Source organism: Fusarium vanettenii, assembly GCF_000151355.1.
Source record: "Fusarium vanettenii 77-13-4 chromosome 3 genomic scaffold NECHAsca_44_chr3_2_0, whole genome shotgun sequence".
NCBI lineage: Eukaryota > Fungi > Ascomycota > Sordariomycetes > Hypocreales > Nectriaceae > Fusarium > Fusarium vanettenii.
Genome location: NW_003315844.1, coordinates 227,172 through 249,240, shown reverse-complemented (window position 1 = coordinate 249,240; position 22,069 = coordinate 227,172). Strand labels below are relative to the sequence as shown.

The following is a 22,069-nucleotide window of genomic DNA, read 5'->3' as shown; positions in this document are numbered from 1 at the left end:
TGTAATTGAACGACCAACACCCCCTGTCCTTCTCATAAGTGGACACGTGATGTGAAGTCGGAAGCATTCCGATGATGACGCCAGCTAGCGCGGGACAGACCCGACCAAGTTGTCTTTTTGGACCTCACCCTGTCCCTCGACGCGTGAATCAGCGTCCAAATCCGCCAAGCCGCGGCCATTATTAATGTGTTCTGCATGAATAGTTATCTGGGTATCCTGAAATGCCGGAGCAGGAACCGCGCCAACGTCGTCGCAAGGTGACGCTGGCCTGCGAACCCTGCAGGGAACGCAAGGCTCGTTGCGACGGAGTCAAGCCGCTCTGCTCGACGTGTCGCCGTCGGTCGCTGGGCATTGAGCAATGCGTCTACAAGGTGGGGAATGCGCGGACAGCATGTAGTGATGAGTAAGTAACTGTATTTGGATAACCAAGTTCAGACTTCATCTCACATTGACTGACCAATTGTTGCAGCTACACAAAAGCTCTCCACGAGCGTATTCGCCATTTGGAGCAGGCTTGTGCGTTGCATGGTATAGACCCTGACGCTCTCCCCGATGCACCCAATGACCAGCCTGTCAATACACAAAGTCAAGCTGAATTGGACGCCATCGTCATGGGAACATCGCAGGGTCAAACCCTGACTCCATTGTCATCAGCTGCAAATGAGGGGATGGAAACTTCCAACGACTCACGGCGAGTCACTGCTATGGGAACAACTACAGTCGCAGAAGACATTGGACAATCCCATGACACGACTCAATCATTCTATGGTTCGTCTTCTGCTGCTTCATTCTTGAAGGAGGCTTGCGGGACTGTGAATCCTCCTTTGTCCTCTCAGACATCCAGAAACCCCCAAGTCACAACCCCGGAGCCCCCATCTCTTTATAGCGGCATTGAAACACTCGTTCTTCCACCACGATCTCTAGCAGACCATCTCAAAGAGAGATACTTCAAACAGGTCTACTATCTCTACCCTATCTTTGACAAAGAGGCTTTTGAGCATGCCTATGAGTCACTGTGGTTACCGAGTGGACAAGCCACAAGCCCAGAGAAGTATCGAGATCTCGGGCTTGGAGGAGATGCTACCACGATTGCATTCCATTCGTCGCTCAACTCCATATTTGCCCTTGGATGTATCTTCTCGGACCTTTCAACTGCAGCCAAAACGACAGCTTACGAAGTCTTCTTCAACCGCTCTAAACAAAATATTGGTCTTGATCTGCTCGATATGAACGACTTGAGCGCTGTGCAGACGCTACTATTGGTAGCTCTGGTCTTACAGGGCACTCCCTTTCCGGAGCGATGTTGGAATGCGGTCGGTGTAGCATGCCGGATGGCCCAAGGCCTAGGGTTGCACACCATGCCAAAGTATGACGCCCAAGAATCGCGGGTGTGGCGGATTCGGCGCCGTACGTGGCACGGATGTGTTGTGTTGGATACGTAAGAACCCTGGAGCTTTATTACACTGGTGTGCTAATAATTTCAGGCTTGTGAGCATGACACTTGGACGGCCAACCATGATCACCAACCTCCCCGCACTTGCTGTACCGGCAAGTATGGACTTCAATACCCAGAACGCAGAGGGAAATGAACAGATAAAGCTTCAATTTCAGCTTGAAACTGTGCGGTTGAGTATCATTCTGGATAGTATCCTGTCAAAAGTTTACCAGCCTTGGCAATGTAGGCTTCTTCATGATGAGCAGAGTCTTGCGTCACATGCAGATACGGCTTGTCAGAGTATGGATACTTTCGTTGAGCTTCAGGGGCGACTGCAAGCTTTCGAGCTATCTGTGGCAAGCCTTCTTTCGTGGAAGACAACATTGACCACAGATTCTGTCTCACCAGAGGTTGCCAGGATTCTTGCCATGCAAAGAAATGTCCTGCATGCACGGTAAGATTAATCTTAGATGCAATGGAGCCCTAGATTCAACATGTTTACTGACCCAGCTTAGCTTTACTTACATTAGTCTCATGCTCTACCGGCCCGTATTGACACAACTGCTCTCCTCCGATGTCTCGGATGATGTGGATTATGACTTACAGTCATCTTTCAAGCGAGATGGGGCACGAGCATGCGTGAGGTCTGCGATTAGACTCATCAACGTTGTCCACGACACCTTTCGCACAGACGCAACTGAAGCGTGGTGGTGGAACGCTCTATGTAGTCGCACATTGTCCCTCTGTGTTTCTCAACTAACCAACGCTGTAGATGCCTGTACCGCTAGCCTTGTGCTCATGACATGCCGCCTGTGTCCCTCGCTATGGGTTACTCTAGATCAGTCAATAGTGGTCGAATCGTGGGAGAAATGCCACGCAGTTCTCGAGGCGATCTCTCCGTTCAGCCTGTCTATTCGAAAATCGTTCGATTTACTATTAAAGATAAACCAGACCATCACAGCAAGACAACAAGGTCAGTGAAAGAACAACTCCAACTCTTACGACAACTAACGATTGGTGGTTCAAGATTGTGCGGCAAATGAAAACTCGGAACAGAACTTTGTACATGAAATGTTGGACTCAGTCCTAGAGGGAGACTTGTCCCTGCAAGATGCTTTGACAATATCGTTTCCGTTCGATACTGACACTATGGTTTTTCCGGGTTGGGAAGGGATGAACTTGGCAGCAGGGAACTGAAGAGGGGACCCGGGAAAATGAGGCTATTTATTTTAACATGTATACCTGTATAATCTGTATATTTAATCTTTCTTATTCTAGTAGTCTCTTATCGACTTGTTAGTCATGAGAGTAACAGCATAGCATGCATATCGAGACAATACCACTCATTAAATAACCCCGATGCGATGTAACAGTAGATTTATTAGTATGACACGCTCAAATTATACAGGTGCACTCAAATTCTCGCAGTCTCCTGCCTCTCCATTGCCAACTCTTTGGCAATGCCCGTACCGATCCGTTCACAAATGGCCATGGTGGTGACCATGGGGTTTACACCACTGGCACTGGGAAGAACACTCGCATCAGCGACATACAGCCCTTCACAACCCCAAACCTTGCCAAACTGATCCACAACACCCTCGCTTTCCTTGGCGCTCATGCGGCAGGAACTCATCTGGTGAGCGGAGCAAAATGGTGTCTCTGGCGTCTTGTTTCCATGTGCTTCCATCTCTTTCAGCCAAGATTGGAACCTCCCATCCGTGATTCCCGCAGAGTCGTCAACAGGATTTGCAGATCCTTCCTGAGCGCGGATGAATGGTCGAAGGCCTGGGAGGGCGGGATGAATTTCCCGAGCGCCTTGGACGTAGAGGATCTTCGCCAAGGCGATCATGCCCGTCAGATTTGAGCGGGTATCATATTTGGAGGGAGTATACGCCACGCGAGGCGTGCCTCGTGTTGGGTCAGCGAGGACTTGGCCACTGTCGCGATCCCGGGTGATGGCAATGAATATCTCCATGTGGGGATATTTGGATAACAATAGTTTGTAGTCAAGTCCAGAGGTCCAATTCAACCAGGGAAGAGACATGGAAGGCTGCCAAGGTTAATATTTTCCCAAGGAGAGCATATGAGATTACTTACTATCATTGAGACACGTTCTAGCTTGACACCATGACCTTTTCCGTCAAGGTTATCAAGGCTTGTCACGACAGAGGTGAGAATTCCGCCTGCTGCCTGTTAGCTAGAGGCCCTTTGAGTTAGAAGGTCGCTAACTTGCCTTCCCATGGGCGTGTTTCTTGTTCGAAAACGCCTCCCACGAATGTTGTTGGATGCAGATGCAAATTGCGTCCGATATGCTTGTTCTGGGTGTAATTATGAGCACAGCAACCTCTCAAAGTGAAGGCTCATTACTTACCCTTAGCCCGCTGTTCTTCAAGATGATAGGGCTGCATAGACTTCCTGCAGAAACGACAACTCTCTTCGCCTTGATGGTGACCACTCTAGGCGTCGTATCCTTGGAGTTCTTTGGTGTCCAGGTTCCTATAACGCCACGAGCGACCTGTTTACCACGCTTCTTCTTGAAAAGCACCCTCTCAACCTTGAAGCCTTGGATGAACTTGGCTCCGCACTTGGCCGCATCAGGGAACCATCCGTTCACTGGGCCTTGCTTCTCCCCCCTCCCGCATCCCATCGCGCAGTGTCCATCGTGATGCTCACAATTACCAGTGTTTTGGGGGACGGGCTTTGCGCTGAACCCCAACTTCCGCCCGCCTTCGAGGAGAGTTGAGTTGCCATGGTTGTGGCGAATGAACTCGTCGCTAACGCCCATGTGCTCACAGACAGAGTCAAGGTGAGCCTGGAACTCGGATGAATTGAAGAAGGTAAGACCTCGTTCGTCCGCCCACTCATCACGCACCGTGTTTTGGGTTTGCAGGCACGCGCTCCAGTTGATTGTTCCACCGCCGCCGAAGCACGATCCCGCCGTAACGGTGATGGACCCATCTTCCGAGGCTAACATGCCACTCTGTTCGAAAAGATGGAAGAAGCCTTCGCTATGGTCAAGAGGAAGCGAGGAAGTTTCGAAATGATAGCCTTTGTCCACAACGATGACGCGATGGCCTGCCGTGGCGATGGCCCTCGCAACAACGCCAGCACCACAACCTGAGCCTACGACGATGACATCTGTTTCCAGTTGAATCGGATGTCGCGATGTGTTGAAGTCCGTAAATTCGAAAGGATAGGACTCGACCGGGTGCCATCCGGAAGGGGCTGATGGGTAACCAGTAATCTCGTCGAAAAGAGGACTCGCGCGAACATAAATATGCTTGGCGATTTGCGAAAGCTGTTTAAACAGCACACGGAAACTAGCCAAGGAGCTGGTTCTCCAAGAGTGCAGCACACGTGTTCGGTCTTTGATAGATAATTTGGAGAATGGCGTTAGACGACCGGTAAGAGGGAGAGTCGTAGTCCAGTTACTGTCGTGACAACGTCAGTCAGCGTTTAAGAAGACAGGAAGAAACTCACTCGATCAGTGAGAGGACGCTGTGAAGCGTAGCTAGTTTGTCAGGAGGAAAGCCGGCCAGCATCCGCTTCAAGATATCTCGAAAGAGTGGTATATCGGAAGGCTTCTCAGCGAGGAAAGCATCGAACGTAGACGTGTCGGAAAGGTCAAGGCTAGTATTCTGCCGGAGATGCGTCATGGTCTTTTCGTATTTGGTATCGCTAAGAGCTGCAGCGTCCACGTCATGAGGTTCATTTTTCTGACATGACGACAGGACGGTATCCATGACTGCCAGTAAGGTTTGCCATTGCGCTTCGGGCAAAGGATCTGGGTTTGGGGCCTCTGGAAGGCCAACTGAGCTGGGGTTGATCATCGCAATTGGGTTTTCTGCCATGGTGTTATTCGGTCGCCGGGGAGTTGTATGTGAGCTGTGGTAGAAAGATACCTCGGAAAATGGATCAATTGTCGCTCGATTTAAAACGATCAACTCGGTTTTAACCGAAGAATATCACATGCCGAAATTCATTGGTGTACCCCGGATTTACCCCGCATTCTTCGTCAATTTCTCGTCCATTTATTAAGGTCGTGATGCCGTGTCACGGGTTGGTTCCGACGGAGGCCCGCGGAACCCGGATCGTTACCGTTGGCCTCAGCTCTGTCTCATGCCAAGCCTTTAATGTGCTGTTGTCTTGGATCATTATTATACCTTGCGGCCTTGCTCGTATTCTATCCGGGGATTTTTTGGACATAAAATGTTGAAGATGCATGAGTATACTGGTCCATCTGAGGACTGAAGTTGTTTAACCTATCCAGATGACAGATCAAAGTAACCTAGGTGCATGTTCACTTGATCAACCGTGCTATTGGTTGCTGTTTAGGGTTACCGTCCCGGAGCTTGACGCTTCATTCCCCACTGTTGCTCCGTTCCCGCCATGACTCGCTCAGGCTTCGCGTTTCTGGTCAATGAAGGACGAGGGACTTGGTACCACCAAGCTAACTTGGTTTCAACCTTCTTGTGTGAAACGCGTATATCCGCCATCGTGGAGCCATGTGGGAGCCGAGGCTTTGTAATTAGCACTTCAAGGTAGGGGTTATGTGGCCAAATGGTGGACGGCCTGGTTCCGCGAGCAATCCTCAGGCAGAACCGGAATAGACCCGTCTCCCGTCGGGGCCCCGGGATGGTCAAGGGGCCGAGTTGGCAACGCGCTTGAGACGGAAGCTGGATTCTCGGCAGATGAAATCGGGGTTGAGATTCTGGGGTCCCCGCATGCTTCCCCACGGTACTAAAACGGTCACCTCGGCACAGGGAGCAATCTGAGATCTTGTCGTCGTCTCGATAACCAGCTGTTGATTCAGTCAAGTTTGGATGTCGATATCGGCGTGCTGCTTCCGACGATGCCTGTTCCATTTTCCGCGTGGGAGAAGCTTAAGCTAGCTTTCCGTCTCACATGCCTTGGTACGACTAACAACCCATCAGACTCGTTCGTTACCTACTGACATCTCTTTTCGCATAGCGCCTTGGCAGATATTTGCCTCCATAGTCCGTACCCTCTCCATCGCCTGGGCTAGAGGCGTTCCGTCCCGCCTGTATCTTGTGTGTGCAGTCGTCAAAGTGTTTCTCGGAACCTTCTCTCCCCGCCAGATTCAATACCTGTCTCTCCCGACCAAAGATGCATACAAATCATGGATGAAGCAAAAGATCGCCAAGGAAAAGAAGATTGGAAATACGGAGGCCATTGAAAGACTTTCCTACGATCTAGAACCTCTAGAGGACGGGCATTCGTCAATTCTTTGGATTGGCGATCGACGGAAAGCAAAGAAGGTCGTTCTGTTTTTCCATGGCGGTGGATACATTTCGCCATTGTTGCCTGGGCATCTAGAATGGTGTTGGAGAGCATATATCGCTGCGGGCATTGAGGCGAAAACCGAAGTCGCCGTGGCAGTCCTCGAATACACGCTCTGCCCCGAGGCGAGGTATCCGGTACAGCTTCGCCAGGCTACGAGCGCCCTAACCCATCTTCTCTCCCAACAAGTTCGTCCTGGAGACATTGTTATTGGAGGAGACTCTGCGGGTGGAAACTTGACAGCCCAGTTACTGAGCCATCTTGTTGAACCACACCCTACAGTCCCAAAGGTTACTTTGTCCGAGCCGCTGCAGGGTGCATTCCTTGTCTCACCATGGGTGACTCGACACACCAATGATGCATCCTACTCGGAGAACTCTTGGATTGATATGCTCTCGGGTCCGACTGTGGATAAGTGCAGCAACGAGCTACTGGGGGCTGCAACGACCGACGAGAATTATGACAAGTCGGCCAACCTCGCATGCCCCCTGGACGGGGACAAGTCCTGGATGAAAGGAATAACTTCTATTCTCGATCGAATGTTCGTCACCGTTGGAAGTCACGAGGTCTTCCGAGATCAAGCGGCGGCTTTCGTTCATGAGGTGCAACATTCAAACCCAGAGCTGAATGTGCAGTTCGCGTTGCAGACCAAGCAGGCACATGACTTTATCTTGCTGGAGGCTCAACAGGAACGTGACGGGGAATGCATCCTGGAAATGAAGGAATGGATGAAAGATGTGTTGGCGAAGGAGATTGAAAGTGGTTCGGAGTGAATACGGGAATGCAGTAGGTAGAGCAGCCAATATCAAATAAGAGAGTACCGAGGCAGACTTCTTGCCTATCCGAGGGAGGCGGCATGTCGGTGACAAATTGTATTTCAGCTGGCTTCAATCTCCATGTATGTTCTATTATTACGAGTACTTCTAATCTATAAGGACAAAGATAAAAACAGAAAATAAAAGTCGAGTGAAAAGAAAAATAGTAAAATCACAAAGTAAAGTGCAAGTTTTGCGAGGCCAGTTCCTCCTCCTTTAATCCTCTCTAGTCCTCTCTTGCAAGAGTACAGCCAGCCACACGGCTCCATCATTTCGCGGTCTTGGAAGCCTTAGTCCGTAGCTTCATCAGGAGAAACACCAGACAGTAAGAGCTCAAAACAAAGAGAGCGACGATAACCGCATCACGCCACCCGTAATAGTACTCCTTCAAGTTGAGAGCCCAGAAGTAGTCGTTGCTGTTCTGATACGGGCAAACGAGACAAGTGGTCGTGTCATCCGGGTTGGTCAGGTTCCCAGCGACTCCTCCCATCGTAAGATACGACGAAAGGTACTCGCCACAGGTCGATCCATCTGGTGGGCTGAAGGCCGCAAATTCATCATCGGAACAATGAATTGGAAGGTCCCAACTGCTGAAAGTTATCAAACTTCCCATGATATAGCTAAAGGGATTCAGCCAATACAGCCAATAGCGCCAGAAAGCCGTGATTTGCTCGTACGAAACCAGTACACCGCAAAACATGATCAAGACACCCAAAACAAAGGGGTTGATGAGCGAGGCAAAGACCGGGTTGGGTGCGTATGCCGCAATGAACTGCCCAATGCCGGTGTAGAGGAATTCGTACATGAGCATGACAAACAGGGTCGAGCCGGCCCTCTCTGCGGCCACAGGGAATCCGACTGTATAATACCAACAGGCAAAATACAGGATCGCACAGATAATCAGGTATGGCGTCTCTGAGATTATCAACCCGCTGACAAAGGCGATCCAGGAATAGGCTTTCGACTTGCTCTCGCGTGCCTCGAAAAGATTCCGGCGCTCGATAAAGAGTGGCTGCAACTGATTGATGACTCCGGGTGCAACGAAAATGAAGTTGAAGATAGTGAAGATGCGTAGTTGCAAGTCGTCCAGTGAGTCTCCAATTTGCCAGAATGAAAATCCGTTGTAAAAACCACAGAAAATGTGCAGTATGAACTTGTTGTTGATGTAGCCTGTGTTGCGGAACAATGCAATGTTCATATGCTGCGTGACGAGTTTGATCTGGGTCCAGAGAGGCTGTGCAAATTCATGCCCATCATCCGTTGTGGCTGGCGGCTTCGAAGCAGCTTCTGACAACATCAGGTCAAGATGCTCTACAGCCGCATCATGTTCTGTTGATTCTCGCCAGACCTCAGCCCAATCTCGTTCGGATTCTTTACCCGAGATAACGTCGATGATATGTTCGGCCGGGTTTGCCTGTTGAGGACAAGGCGCTCCGTTTCGGCCGAAATATGCCTTGACGACGTCGGCATTGTCACCAATATCTCCAAAATATGCCATCTTGCCACCACGGGCTAGGAGAAGCAATGTGTCGAATTGTGACAAGAGCTGGGCAGATGGTTGGTGAATTGTAACCAATATTGCCTGGCCAAAGTCCGCGAGCCTCCGGAGAAACCGAACAATGTTGAAGGCCGACTGTCCATCGAGGCCCGAGGTAGGTTCGTCAAGAAACAGAAGGATGCTAGGCTTTGATACCAACTCGACGCCGATGGTGACACGTTTCCGTTGTTCAACAGACAGACCGTCACCAACCGTGCCGATCAAGGTGTCAGCAAGATCTTCCAGCTCGAGCAAGCTGATAATCTCATTGACATATCTCAACTTGTCCTCGCGGGCAACATCGCGTCCTTGCCTCAATAACGCTGAAAGCTCGAGGGCCTCACGGACTGTGGCGTATGGCTCGTGAGCATCGAATTGCTCACAGTACCCAGCTGACCGTTGAAACGAGATCGGGAGAGGACGGCCGTCAACCATGATGGATCCTTTGATGGACCCTTCAGTCTTCCGCTGCGCCAGGACATCGAGTAGTGTTGTTTTGCCAGCTCCGGAAGCGCCCATAAGCGCCCCTAGCATCCCTGGTTTGACCCAACCGTACACGTTGTCGAGTAACTTTCGGTCACCTTCTGCCGTTTTGACCACATAGGAAATGTCCTTCCAGGTGAAGATCGAGGTGTTCCGGATGAGTGAGCCATCCGACGCCTGGTATGGACGAGGCTCACTTCCGACGGTATCCTCACCTGAGTACTGGGACTCCTCATCACTGGATCGAGGAGTTGCCGTCTGACACTCATGTCTCTTCTCACTTGGCGTAAGAAGCTTCGATGAGCTCTGAGAAGAGAACTTCCACCTTGAAGTTGAAACCACAGTGATGGCCACAAAGAGCGCCCACCAAGCCCAAATAATTCCAAAGTTCCTCCAAAGGTCAGACCGACTGTATGAAAAAGATTCAAGATACAAATCTCCCGTGACGAACGTCTGTCCTGGGATTGCACCAGCAACGCCTGCGCAGGATTGATGGTCCATGCTGATGTTGTTGTAAGCCGGGCCGACGGGCAACAAGTTGGCTCCGACGCATGGAATGGTTTTGCCGCTGAATTCGTTGGATATCAGGGCATTGAATGAATATGCCAGGGGGTTGATCCAGTAGATCCAGACAAACCAAGGTTTCATGTCCGGTTTTGGAATCATGAAGCCGGTGTACAAGACACTTGCAATGATAGCCAATCCGGACACCTTGGTTGCTTTGTCGAATGTTGTGAACGCAGCGCCGATGGCTCGAAACAAGGCTGTCATACACTGTGAGTCTTTTGTTAGCCGACTATGCTTCTCCCAAAGCCTCTCAAGTCTTGACGTCTCTGAAGGGACGGGAGCTCACGTACCATTGTGGTGGACACCAAAATGGCCCAAAATATGAAAAAGGACTTTGCCGACAACGTCAAGCCAACCATAAAGTACAAGACCAAGGAAAAGACAGATATTTGTCCCAGGATAATGGGAATATCGGCCGCAATCTGCGCAACACAGAACGTGGCTGGATGAAGCAGAGCAAACGATCTGTGCTTCGCAAGGACTGGTCTTCCTGAGAAGGAGTCGGTGACTTCCGACATGGCCAACAGCGTGTTGAACATGATGGCGAAGAAGATGGCGCTGGATCGTGGAGAGATGCCGGCCGACGTGGTCGGGGCGTCGTAGAAAAGGGAGCCCGCAACTAATGCTTGCACCAAGACTGTGGCTTGTTTGGTCCAAAAGGTGACCTTGTCGCCAAAGATGACCTGGTATTGTCTGACTGTACAGGCGCGGACTTGAGAGAGAAAGCCCACAGTCAGAGGACTTTTCTCTGGTAAACGGGAGCTCTTCTCTCCCTGTATTGTCGCTTGGAATTGTCTCGTCCAAACTCTTGCCTCGGTCGTCGAAGGATATTCGTATTCAGCCGTTGTTTGTGAGTATATCTTGGACTCTTCGTATTTTTCGCGGATGGCTTCAGCACTTCGAGGAAAGCTCAGCTCGAATCCTGGGCGAATGATCCGTTCGGTCTCGATCGTGATTCCGGTCAAGAAGTCGGCGACGTTGGTGCTCTCCCTGCACTGGAAGCCAAGACCTTCCATGAATGGACGCGCTTCCTTGGTTGGGCCGTAGAAGATCTGCTGACCTTGCTCGAGTATGAGGACTTTGTCAAATAGGTGATAAATGTCGTTGCCGGCTTGGTAGAGGGTCATGATAGAGGAGAGCCCGGAGCGGTCGGTTAGGTCTCGGATCGTCTTGATATACTCCAGAGCCCTGCCAATTGATAAATATGTTAGCCACGCTAATTGCTTCAATTTTTGAGTCCGTCGCTTGTTCAATAACTTACGTGCTAGCATCCAGCCCCCTAGTGCTATTGTCCCAACAGTATATCGACCCTTGCGTAGTAAGACACTCGGCAATCGATACTCGTCGTCTCTCTCCGCCTGACACTCCACGGATGTACTCATTCCCTATCTTGGTGGTGGTGGTATGATCGATACCCAGGGCGCGCAAAAGAGAGTGAGAAGAGTTTTCCGAGGGCGATTTGGTCGACGCACGCCGATCCGAAGATTTCAGATGAGCCGCAAAGTCCATTGTCTGGCCAACCGTCAAAGATGGAAAGAATATCTCATCCTCTGAGCTTAGAATGATCTGGCCACGATAGCGCTTTGCTTCTGTGGCATCCATACTGCCATAGTGGACGTCGCCAGACACTGAAGCGTACCCATTCCGTTGGTTCGCCAACACATTCAGGAGGGTTGAGCACCCGGATCCAGGACGGCCCAAGACGAGGAGCATTTCACCAGGCTTAACGCAGCCATGGCTATTGTCGAGAATCGTTCTCTTCGCTGGTCTGCGTCGCAAGCGGTGGAGGGTCTTGATGGGATTCAGCTGAGATAGGACATTCTCGTGAACAGCCGCATCAGAGGAAGCCACCTGGACGGACAAATTCTTCCAGGTTATTCCCAATTGTCGAGGGGGTAGAGTATTGTCTCGACGCGGCTCTTGAGTTGCAGTTGTCGGAGCAAGGGGTGATGAAGGGTTACCGTACGCCATGGCGAGAAGCGTGATGAAGAAAGAATGACGATGAACGATCAATAGTGCAGTCTCCAAAAAGATTTTCTGTCTATCATTGTTTTAATATTCAAAGAAAGTGTGGAAAAGGGGAAAGATAAGGGAGACTCGTCAGCAGCTGTGGAAATGAGGTGGAGCAGACCTGCGTACGCCGTCGGGACGGTTCCGACGAGGCCATTCCGGTAGGTATCAACACATGGAGCATCGTGGCGAGATGATGACGGCCCCAGTTAGGGCCTTATACGACTCCTAAACTCTGTGTTGATTCTATTGGCTATGGCAGAAGCAATCGGCCATTTCGTAAAATGCCCCCTTTGCCTCAACACTATGGGTGAACTTCTTGAACCCATAAGATCATTGAAGGATATTTATAAGCGTCAGATTGCAAATACTAGCTAATCATACAAACAATAACTGGCGATATCAGCAACAAAGCCCTGAAGTTCAGAGAAAGCTACGCCGGCCCAGTCACACCTTCTTCTCGAGGCCATGGCAATGTTTAGCTCTGCTGCGAGATGTTTAAATGCGCAGGGAGACGCTTCAACAGCACCGGCAGGTTGCTCCAGATCTTGCCGAGATCTCTCTTGTTCATCCGCCCGATGATACAAAGCATAAACACCGAAAACAAGCCACCAGTGACAAGAATTGCTTTGATTACTCGTCGAAACATCGAACTCTTGGAACCCTAGGATAATTAGTTGTTAAAGCTCAAAGAATCTTGTAGCAAAGAACTCACAGATATCGCCCAGTCGCTCCAGGTTGGAAACGCACTCCGGTACCAGAAATAGGCTTGCGAGTAGGGATAACTCATGGCGTTCCATGTTTGGCCCTTTTCCGGACTCCCTTCAATATACCAACTCTGACACCCAGAGTTCCAAACCGTGTTGGAAAGATCATGCTGGATGCGGTCGACGTAGAGCTTCTCAGCCTTGGGCTTGAGTTCGACTGTACCCATCTTCTCAGTGAGCACAAGCTTGATTACACGCAGTGCAAAATTGACACTGTTCTCTGCTGCCATGATCGCAGAGGTATGGCCTGTCGCTGCGTTGGGTCCTAGTCATGGTCAGATTCCAACTTTATTGAGAGACAGGACGGTCCCAGGAACTTACCAAGCAGGATGAAGAAATTGGGGAATCCACTCATGGAAGAACAATTGTAAGCTTCCGCACCACCAAATGAATCCCAGTGCTCGTCCAGTGTCCCGTTCCTCCCTACAACTTCTATGCCACCGAGAAACTTGTTTGTGATATATCCGTTGGCCATGACAATGACGTCTGCTTCGACGAAACCATCCTCAGTCTGGACTCCATTGGCCACGATCTCCATAGCAGGTGTGTTGGTCAGTGTGAAATTCTTAGAGTTTAAGGCTTCGAGGTAGCCGGAATCAAAGATTCTCCTCTTGCAGCCCACCTCAAAATCAGGGATCAGCATGCCGTGATACTTCTCAGGGGCTGTGCGTCTCATGTATTGCTCCGCCTGCTTGCGACGGTTTTGGCGGAACTTGGCGGCCGACTTTGTCATTGGAAATCCTCTGAGTTCGTTCTCGGCTGTTAAGAAAACGAGGAAACGCTGCAGTGTCATAGTCCCAGGTATGTACTTGAAGATGTTTCGCATTGCATCTGTTTGCGCCCCGTCAATAGGCGGAAGAATCCAATGTTTTGATCGGATGAGTTGTGTGAGATGTTTCGTCTTGCCGACGATGGATGGCACAATCTGAGCTGCAGTGCAACCGTTGCCAAAGACCACGACATTTTTGTCCTCTAGCTCAACGTCATGCCGCCATTTAGAGGAATGGAAGATGGGACCTTTGAATTTCTCAACCCCAGGAACGTCGAGTTCCCGAGGTTGAACGAGTTGGCCGGTACCGGCGAAGAGGAATTAACACTCGTGGATGAAAACGTTATCCGTGTTGATGTGTCGAACATGAAGGCGCCAACGTTTGAGTTGACCAATCCATTCGCACTTTTCGACGTTCATGCCGAAGGACATCTTGGGAGGTAGATGGTACTTGTCGGCGACTTGCTTTAGATACCTCCAAAGCTCATCATGCGAAGGCAAGACGCGACTCCAGTTTGGATTCGGCTCGAAAGAATAACTGTAGAGAGCGCTTGGTACGTCGCAGGCACACCCTATCTTGATCAACACCACGCTTCTGTCAAGGGGCATCGTATTTACCCGGGTATTTGTTTCCAAACCATGTGCCACCCAACTCAGAGTATCGTTCAAAGAACTGAATGTCGCTGATGCCATACCATCGTTTCAGAGTCGCCCCAAGACAGATGGCTGAGAATCCAGTGCCAATGCAAGCGAACTGGCTGTAGTTCCTCCGACTAGTTTTCTCTGATGTCATCGTCGCAGAGGTGGTGGCTGGTCAAGTGTTTGTACGCTATCAGCTTTGTTGGCCAGGAAGCGTTAGGTATGCTTTGACTTGAGCATTTGAACCGTGACTAGAGATAGCAAGTAAATAAATTCATCAACAGAGTTGCTTCCCCGCACACGATCGTATTTGCCGAGGCTGTGCGTATGTACGTGAAGCTGCCAAGAAGCCATCTCGCTGTGGCGTTGTGGACGGGATGCCTCCGAAAGCCTCTATCGGAGCACTTCCGCTATCCCCGACTCTGCTGGTCCTGCAAGCCACGGCGGGGTTGGCACCTATCAACTACCGTTTACCGAGTTTTTCAAGTTTCACTGCATGTGAAAGGTGACGAATGCATTGATTGTCAGGTTTGTCGTCCTTTAGGCGGGTAATGCTCGTTGCGTTGGCTATGGAGATGGAGTGTAGTCATGCTGTTTTCTCCATAAGCGCCGATCCAGTCACACTCAATATTATGGATGACACTACGTCTTCTATCCTAGTTTGCTCAACTCTGAAGCAATGCTCCAGTCTTTGGATCCAGCTTCTGTCTTCCTCTAAAATCAACCTGCGTATTACCAGTTGCCTCTCTTGCTAAGCGCCACAGCCATTCTGGTCCTCCTTTCTATCTCTAGTTGTCAATATGGCCTCACTCAACATCCAAAACCGGGAACAGGAAATTGGATTGATTCGTTTTGCCTTTGAACAACGGCGTGCGAGTGAAGCTGAGAACAACAAGTGATAGTCTGACACGGGTTGCCTTTTTCAGCTCTAACTGTAGCGCCTAGAATTTTTAGACCTTAAATAACATCGCTGAGGAACTTTACGCAGACTCACCTCATGCAAGGCTATCAGTCCAGCCTTGGTTGCAGCATAGTCTGCCACTTTGGCCGGTGGAAGAAATGCGCTCATTGAGCTAATGTTGACGATGTGGCCATGGTTGCGAATGACCATCTCTGGGCAAAACTCTTTGACAAGCAAGAATGGTGCGATGAGATTCGTCCGTATGGTGACCTCCACATCCGCGTACGATCCATCACAGACCGTGGTACCTCGACAAATGCCAGCATTGTTAACAAGTACCGTAGGATGGCCAACTTCATTTCGGATCTGTTCGCAGATGACACGAATTCGGGAGCTGTCGCTGAGGTCGCATTGGTAGTACTTAGTGTAGGCCTCTTCAATTGGTGTCCAGGTTAACGGGACGTAGTCAATGATGACGATCATTGTCTTTGGATTCCGAGCATGCAGCTGTCGGGCTAGATGAGCTCCAATGCCGCTGCTGCCTCCGGTGATAACTACAATCTCCTTGTTCCAATCCCAATCCGGGTCAGTGGTCCAGTTATTATGAAATTGCTTGTTCAGGAAGTTGGTAGCCCACAGCAGAAGACTCAAAGCAGCGAGTGAGTAGGTGTAGGGTCGTGCGGCCTTCAGCGACTGGCTCCACTCGGAATCGGTCGAACTGTAGATTGGCAGCCCGAATGAGCTCGCCGCCAGTGGAATGGTGATGATCGGGTTAAGAAGGGTGATTTGGGCTAGTCTGGCGACATAGTCGACTGTTAACCCTTCTCGTGGGAGTGACGCCATGGTGAAAAAGCGCTATGAATTGAAGATTGGAAGGGGAAGTCAGAGGGCGTTTTCAAGAGCTCTGGTGTACAACAGGGTAGTTTCACCGGTATGTTAATTATCACGGTTTTGGCGACAGAGCTACGAAACCTTGAGCATCGGTGTGGGAAAGGATATAACCTAGCTCCTCTGCAGTACCTGTTGAGAGGTACCTTTCATTGTTGCCGTGGCGGATTGGGACAGTCGGGATTGCTCCGAGTTCCTGCAGTCTATTTCGGGCTTTACCTCGGTGCAGCAAACATGCCTCGGCGGGACTAGTATTTCCCGTGATGGTGTTGGCCGCAGACTGGCGTTCGACTCCGTCTCCCTAACTGTGCGCTGAGTCTTCTCGATCGTCTTTGGCGACGGCTCCGAGCACTGGCGGGGGTCGTGCGAACCGAGTTGACGGTTCCGTGTTGTGCTGCGACCGGACCAATCTTGAGGGGATACTCTCCTCCAGACATAAATCAGCCAAACACATGATTACTCTTTAACTTCAACTTGTCCAGGACCTTCGTATCATCGGCCTCTTACTGAAATCAGTCAGGAGGGCCGCGCGGAGAAAGCTCCTAGCGCAGGCAATTGAGCCATCATCGAGCGACATGCCCTCGGCCTCGCCATGCGGCCGGAAGTAATGCTCAATCCCCCGGCTGTTAGAAAACACAGCAGTCAGCGTGCCGTTAACCGTGTAGCGTGGGCCCGCACGCTGGAAGAGCATGCTTCTGGGCCGCATTTGGTCGGCACCAGAGTCAAGTCCTTACCCATTAGATTTTAGTATAATTTCAAACATTCCATTCCACACTCGGTATCGGTGTCGGTATCGCTTTTAACCAACCCGGCTGCCACACCAAAGCTCTACGCCCGCCTTTGTGGGTTTAGAACCTGAGATACGAAAGCGAGGAACTAATGCCAAACTAACAATTGAGAATGCTTCTGTAAACCCTAAACGGAGAGCCAGCCGCTTACATGCATTTAGCTTGCCTTTACAAAAAGACAACAACTATATATATGGTGATTTCCTTGGCGAACCTGTGAACTGGTGCCAGTCTCAACAAGAATCGATTCATCCGAAAGTCTTCTGTCTTTGAACAAGCATCTCCCTGACTTCGCCCGTCCCCATACAAGCGCACAAAATGGCCGAGTCTGAATTTGTTTACTATTACTACAACCCTTCTCTACCAGCAGCTGTTGTCTTCGTCGTGCTGTTCGGTTTATCTGGATTGGCTCACGTTGGCCAAATTGTGCACGGCCGCACCTGGTATTTCGTACCATTTGTGATTGGCTGTATATGTAAGTCGCAGTCCTTGGCTAAGGCGAACAGTACAGTCAGTAGGGATTAAGCTTACGTGAAATACCCACAGTCGAAGCCATCGGATACATTGGTCGCACTTTGTCAGCCGAAGAAGCGCCCGACTTCACCAAGGTACCCTACATCTTGCAGTCGCTTCTTCTCCTCCTCGGACCCACGTTCTTCGCAGCATCCATCTACATGGTTCTTGCCCGTGTCATCATTCTCCTTCAAGCTGGACATCTGTCTGTCGTCAAGCCCTCTTGGTTGACCAAGGTGTTCGTCACGGGCGATGTCTTGTCATTCCTGGCCCAGAGTGGCGGTAGGTTCTTGGTTCTTACCCCCTGAGGAGGTCATGCTAAGCAAGACTGAAACAATAGGTGGCGGAATGCTTGCAAACGCCAAGTCAAAGAGCGCTACCCAAAGGGCCGAATGGGTCATCGTGGCTGGCCTGGCTATTCAGATTGTCTTCTTCGGCTTCTTCATGCTAGCCACGCTGATTTTCCACACACGTATCCATTCCAATCCAACACAAGCCTCGCGGGAGCTCCAAGTGCCATGGAAAAAGCTCCTCTACATCCTTTACGCCACTAGTGTCTTTATTATGATCCGATCAGTCTTCCGAATCGTCGAGTACATCATGGGACGGGGCAGTGAGCTTCAGGATAAGGAGTTTTGGCTCTATGTGTTTGATGCTTCGCTGATGGCCATGACTTCAATGCTGTTCAACGGTTTTCATCCCGGACGGGTGCTTAGAAGCACGGTCACCACCGTCAAGCCCGAAGCCTGAACGACCGTCCGCCAGCAGAGCAGCCTCGCTGCGATATATACCGATCATCTACCCTAGGGATTGCCTTGTGGATGGAACTGCGGAACAGCCACAGGAATAGTCGTGGACGACCTTTTTCTTAGAAGATTGGATGTGGTTTGTGTCGGGTTTATTTGCGCCAGTACTAGATTAGGTAGGCTTGTGCACTTTGTGGTGACATTGACGCGGGGGTCCTTTTTGTCGGATATCGATTTAGTACATTTATAGATTTGACTTTGCTTAAGCAGTCCTGATTTTGTTTTAGATGCAAACTGATTGATCCTGGAAGCGAGCCATAGTTATAATACTATCCTATCCACCGACTAATCTCGATCGATTTTCGCATTATCCAAAACGCCAGCCCTTGTGGCTTCCTCGACAATCAACCTCTCGTATTCCCTGCTGCGGACGGTTGCCTTGACCGGAAAAGGCTCATCTGTCGATTCCTGGTTGAGGATCCTCCCATTATACGGGCCATCCTATGCATCTTATCAGTAACTAGTTCCAAGACAAGAATTGAGCTTAACGAACCGCCTTGAAGTCGATACACTGAATAAGTCTCGCAATGTTAATGAACAGGCTTCTCTGGGCCAACCGATAGCCGACGCAGATCCGTCTGCCTCCTCCAAACTGCCAGAGCCCGTGGCTGATGTCGGTTTCATGGCCGTTCATCCATCGTTCCGGATAAAACATGTCAGGGTTTTCGCACTCGTTGCCCACTGCGACTTCGTTAATGACAAAGCCTGTACCGGCTGGAAACCTGCAACCCTCAAACTCGATGTCCTGTGAAGCAACATGATCTGGAGTCACGATGAAGATGGGCCGCCAACGCAAGACTTCCTTCGCGATCGCGCATATAAAGCGCAGATCTTCCATGTCTGAAAGAACAGGTAGACGTGCTTGTTCTCCAATGCCACACAATAGATCAATATCGTTTCTTGCCTTGCGAAACGGCCCAGGATACTCCAGCATTGCCATGACCATGATGTTGAGCGCCTCGCGTGTAGTGTCACTCCCCGCCTCGATGAGCTGCATCGCAACGTACATGCAGTCCTGATCATCTCCCTTGTATCTCGTATCTTTGTTCAGAAGAACATCGCGGACAAACGACGGTGGCGCAGTCCCCTCTTCCACCTGTTTTCGGATAGGCGCCCACCATGAGTTGTACACGTCGTAGTTCCAGTCACCCAGGGCTTGCCAGTGACGACGCCACGGCTGCATAAACTTGGGCAACTTTGCAAGATCCGGAAACCAATCTATGACGCTGGATCCAATGCTGCCAACGAAAAAGGTGACGCAGTTTTGAAGGTCGGTCAGCTCTTGAGTCGATTTGCCGAGACGCTCTCCAAGAGCAATCCGATGAATGACGGAATTCGCATAGCGATAGTGATGTTTGTACCACTTTTCGGGCTTGAAGAGGTACTCGGCCATCATCTGGGTGCTTTCAAGCTCCTGCCACTCCCCATATTGCTTCAAAGCGGTGCCGCTGAGAAGACTATGCATCACCCGTCGGCGTTCTGTCCAACTCTCTTGAGGAAGGACCAATGACCTTCCATCACGGCTGACTAGACCACTAGATATGGGCATGGGAGATCTCGTGTTTGTCGCGCTGCCGCGTTTGGCTATAATCTCGGAGACGGTACGGTGAGAGTTGAGAAATATCCAAGTTTTGGATCCGAGATGCACCGTCGTCATTTCTCCAAAGCTCGCAATTTGACGGAGCTTATTACATGTTTAGCAATGTTTGCACTCGGGCATGCGAGACTTACAAACGCGTGGTTCGGATCGTGGCGCCCGTCTTTCAAGCTAAGCAGGTTCCCAAGGATGGGAAGACCGCGTGGGCCGGGAGGAAGACGAGACTTGCGACCATCTTTGAGGTTCCGTTTCCCTGCGGGCTTGAAGTACTGAGCAACAAACACGAATACCAAGAATACCAACAAGGTAATTGTTAGGCTCAAGGCAAAGATCCTCGCCCTTACACTTGAGCGAAGGAGATACTGGCTGACTTGATCGATCATAGTGTAAGTTTAGCGATGGTGATTTGATGTGAAAACGAGTTAGCTTAAGAAACATCCTGGACAATAGCAGACGCAGCATAATTATGGCTTGGGGGACCATTTTCTCATCATGCCCATATGAGCTGAGTCTCGCATAGCCTAATCGGTGGCTGTGAGGAGTCGGAAGGATACCGACGTAGGTACGGAGACATTCCGTAGCCAATCTCAACAGACCCGAAGGGCCCGCCGGGACAGTTCCGAGGACTACGTCACGATTCTATGGTTATTGTTTTTTCGTGAGCGACGTCTGTACAAGGGCCAGTAAGCATAAAACCAAATGAGATAGTTATTAATTATGCATGATGAGACTTTGTGCGTCTTCCTCAATGTTTACATAACTTGGCCCTATGCCAAGGTTAGACCATAACAACAGCCGAAGGAACCCCCCAGTTGGTTCACCCATTAGAACCAGTGTTGTATGAAGTATTCCCCTCAGTGCATCGTATCACAGGCCCCATGTTGCACAGCAACTGGATACAAGTAACCAAGAGTCCCTGACCCGAGGAACCCGAACCTCTCTGCCGAGGACCCGATGAGCCTGACTCGAATGAATGACGCAAATGCCGACCGCCCTGGCATTTGACCAGAGAATCTAACTCTTCACACAAGCTGTACCACCAGGGTCATTTCCCTGCCGTGCTGCATGTCGTGTTTTTCTGCATGGGTCGATAGGACATGAGCAGGTCTTGGTCTCAGTCTCGTAAGACAACTCACTACTTATGAAACACATATGAGCATTGCAATCTCATAGAAACAGTTGGTTGAGAGACATAGGTTGTCTACTGATCTAGGAGTGCTTGAAGCATACATGACAACGTCAGCTTGTAAATATCTTTACTAGGTAGGTAGTATTCTTATGTATTTGCACGGCTGTCCTAAAGGAGTATTTCTTTTTCTTCGACCAGTGTTTTACAACAACGACTACAGAAAGGTTGCCCGAGGCGCGTCGATCTATGTCGTACAGTATATCACACAACATCGGAAGCCGTCATTTCAGCCACCCACAAGTTGATCCGGAGCCGTCACACAATCAATCGCAGTTACCTCAGTAGATTAGTGAGGGGAAATGGTTACATGTGCACGAAAACGAAAGAGCGAACTGAGCGTTCATATTCGCGCGTCATGGGTTGAGCTTGTGTCTACGGGACTATATAAAGGTGTCGGTTCATGTCGACGAGAATATGCCATCAAACTCATCAGGACTCAAGAATCTTCTCTCCCAACACATTTTACATATCTCGTTGCCAGCACGCAAACCAACATGAAGTTCTCTGCTGCTTCCATCCTCTTCCTCGCCCATGGCATCGCCGCCATGCCCTGGTCTTCCGGCAAAGCCAACGAAGACATCACGTAAGTCTTTTACACTATCAACCAGCCCTCCACACCAGAAATAGGGTGGCTGGCTTGATCTTTTCTTGATACGTGGGAATTACTTTGCTAATTAAAGTCCAGTCTTCGTATCCAAGTCTCGCAATCTCCCTCGCATAACGCTCAAGGTTCCGCGCCCAAGGGAGATATTCACCCTGAGAACTTTCAGGTCTGCTTGAAAGTGTGCTGGCCCTCGGTGCCTACCTGCCCTAATGGCTGGGTGAGTGTCTATTGCCCCATCCTTGCTTTGGTTCACGTTAGCTAACATGACACAGTACTCCAACAACATGGTAGCTTACTTCCCAGGCAAGCCAATTTCTATAGATGAAATGACTGACAAAATCACAGGGGACTGCCAACCACCCTTGCTGGACTTGCTGCAAGGCCCCCAGCGACGACTTTCAGCTCTAAGCCGCTTTCACGGCCGTAAGCTTGTCACCCTCGTCCTCAACAATTTTCAACC

General features: G+C 50.2%; 9 protein-coding genes across 9 annotated transcripts; 4 read left to right on the top strand and 5 right to left on the bottom strand.

Annotated features, from left to right (window-relative positions):
• Positions 1-221: 221 nt before the first annotated feature.
• On the top strand, positions 222-2,416 carry NECHADRAFT_35029 (uncharacterized protein; the record flags this gene model as incomplete). The annotated part of the gene is made up of 4 exons (XM_003041576.1): positions 222-403; positions 470-1,438; positions 1,494-1,889; positions 1,951-2,416. 4 exons carry the CDS (start codon positions 222-224, stop codon positions 2,414-2,416), a joined length of 2,013 nt encoding a protein of 670 aa, XP_003041622.1.
• A 433-nt stretch (positions 2,417-2,849) lies between these two features.
• Positions 2,850-5,286, bottom strand: NECHADRAFT_77262 (uncharacterized protein; the record flags this gene model as incomplete). The annotated part of the gene is made up of 4 exons (XM_003041520.1): positions 2,850-3,485; positions 3,533-3,625; positions 3,807-4,866; positions 4,916-5,286. The coding sequence occupies 4 exons, from the start codon at positions 5,284-5,286 to the stop codon at positions 2,850-2,852; spliced, it is 2,160 nt and encodes a 719-aa protein (XP_003041566.1).
• A 1,001-nt stretch (positions 5,287-6,287) lies between these two features.
• Positions 6,288-7,509, top strand: NECHADRAFT_91588 (uncharacterized protein; the record flags this gene model as incomplete). The annotated part of the gene is made up of 2 exons (XM_003041575.1): positions 6,288-6,348; positions 6,407-7,509. 2 exons carry the CDS (start codon positions 6,288-6,290, stop codon positions 7,507-7,509), a joined length of 1,164 nt encoding a protein of 387 aa, XP_003041621.1.
• Positions 7,510-7,819: 310 nt separating this feature from the next.
• Positions 7,820-12,109, bottom strand: NECHADRAFT_35089 (uncharacterized protein; the record flags this gene model as incomplete). The annotated part of the gene is made up of 3 exons (XM_003041519.1): positions 7,820-10,345; positions 10,429-11,326; positions 11,400-12,109. The coding sequence occupies 3 exons, from the start codon at positions 12,107-12,109 to the stop codon at positions 7,820-7,822; spliced, it is 4,134 nt and encodes a 1,377-aa protein (XP_003041565.1).
• Positions 12,110-12,828: 719 nt separating this feature from the next.
• On the bottom strand, positions 12,829-14,477 carry NECHADRAFT_91586 (uncharacterized protein; the record flags this gene model as incomplete). Its single annotated transcript, XM_003041518.1, has 6 exons — positions 12,829-12,970; positions 13,008-13,072; positions 13,110-13,180; positions 13,237-13,932; positions 14,011-14,256; positions 14,303-14,477. The coding sequence occupies 6 exons, from the start codon at positions 14,475-14,477 to the stop codon at positions 12,829-12,831; spliced, it is 1,395 nt and encodes a 464-aa protein (XP_003041564.1).
• A 652-nt stretch (positions 14,478-15,129) lies between these two features.
• On the bottom strand, positions 15,130-15,884 carry NECHADRAFT_16878 (uncharacterized protein; the record flags this gene model as incomplete). Its single annotated transcript, XM_003041517.2, has 2 exons — positions 15,130-15,264; positions 15,318-15,884. Coding segments are annotated over 2 exons (702 nt in total), but the record flags the coding sequence as incomplete, so codon positions are not given.
• A 1,349-nt stretch (positions 15,885-17,233) lies between these two features.
• Positions 17,234-18,127, top strand: NECHADRAFT_17487 (uncharacterized protein; the record flags this gene model as incomplete). The annotated part of the gene is made up of 3 exons (XM_003041574.1): positions 17,234-17,375; positions 17,447-17,695; positions 17,754-18,127. Coding segments are annotated over 3 exons (765 nt in total), but the record flags the coding sequence as incomplete, so codon positions are not given.
• A 377-nt stretch (positions 18,128-18,504) lies between these two features.
• Positions 18,505-20,199, bottom strand: NECHADRAFT_34904 (uncharacterized protein; the record flags this gene model as incomplete). The annotated part of the gene is made up of 3 exons (XM_003041516.1): positions 18,505-18,660; positions 18,713-19,903; positions 19,951-20,199. The coding sequence occupies 3 exons, from the start codon at positions 20,197-20,199 to the stop codon at positions 18,505-18,507; spliced, it is 1,596 nt and encodes a 531-aa protein (XP_003041562.1).
• Positions 20,200-21,499: 1,300 nt separating this feature from the next.
• Positions 21,500-22,017, top strand: NECHADRAFT_105956 (uncharacterized protein; the record flags this gene model as incomplete). The annotated part of the gene is made up of 3 exons (XM_003041573.1): positions 21,500-21,588; positions 21,691-21,826; positions 21,955-22,017. The coding sequence occupies 3 exons, from the start codon at positions 21,500-21,502 to the stop codon at positions 22,015-22,017; spliced, it is 288 nt and encodes a 95-aa protein (XP_003041619.1).
• Between the last annotated feature and the right edge of the window lie 52 nt (positions 22,018-22,069).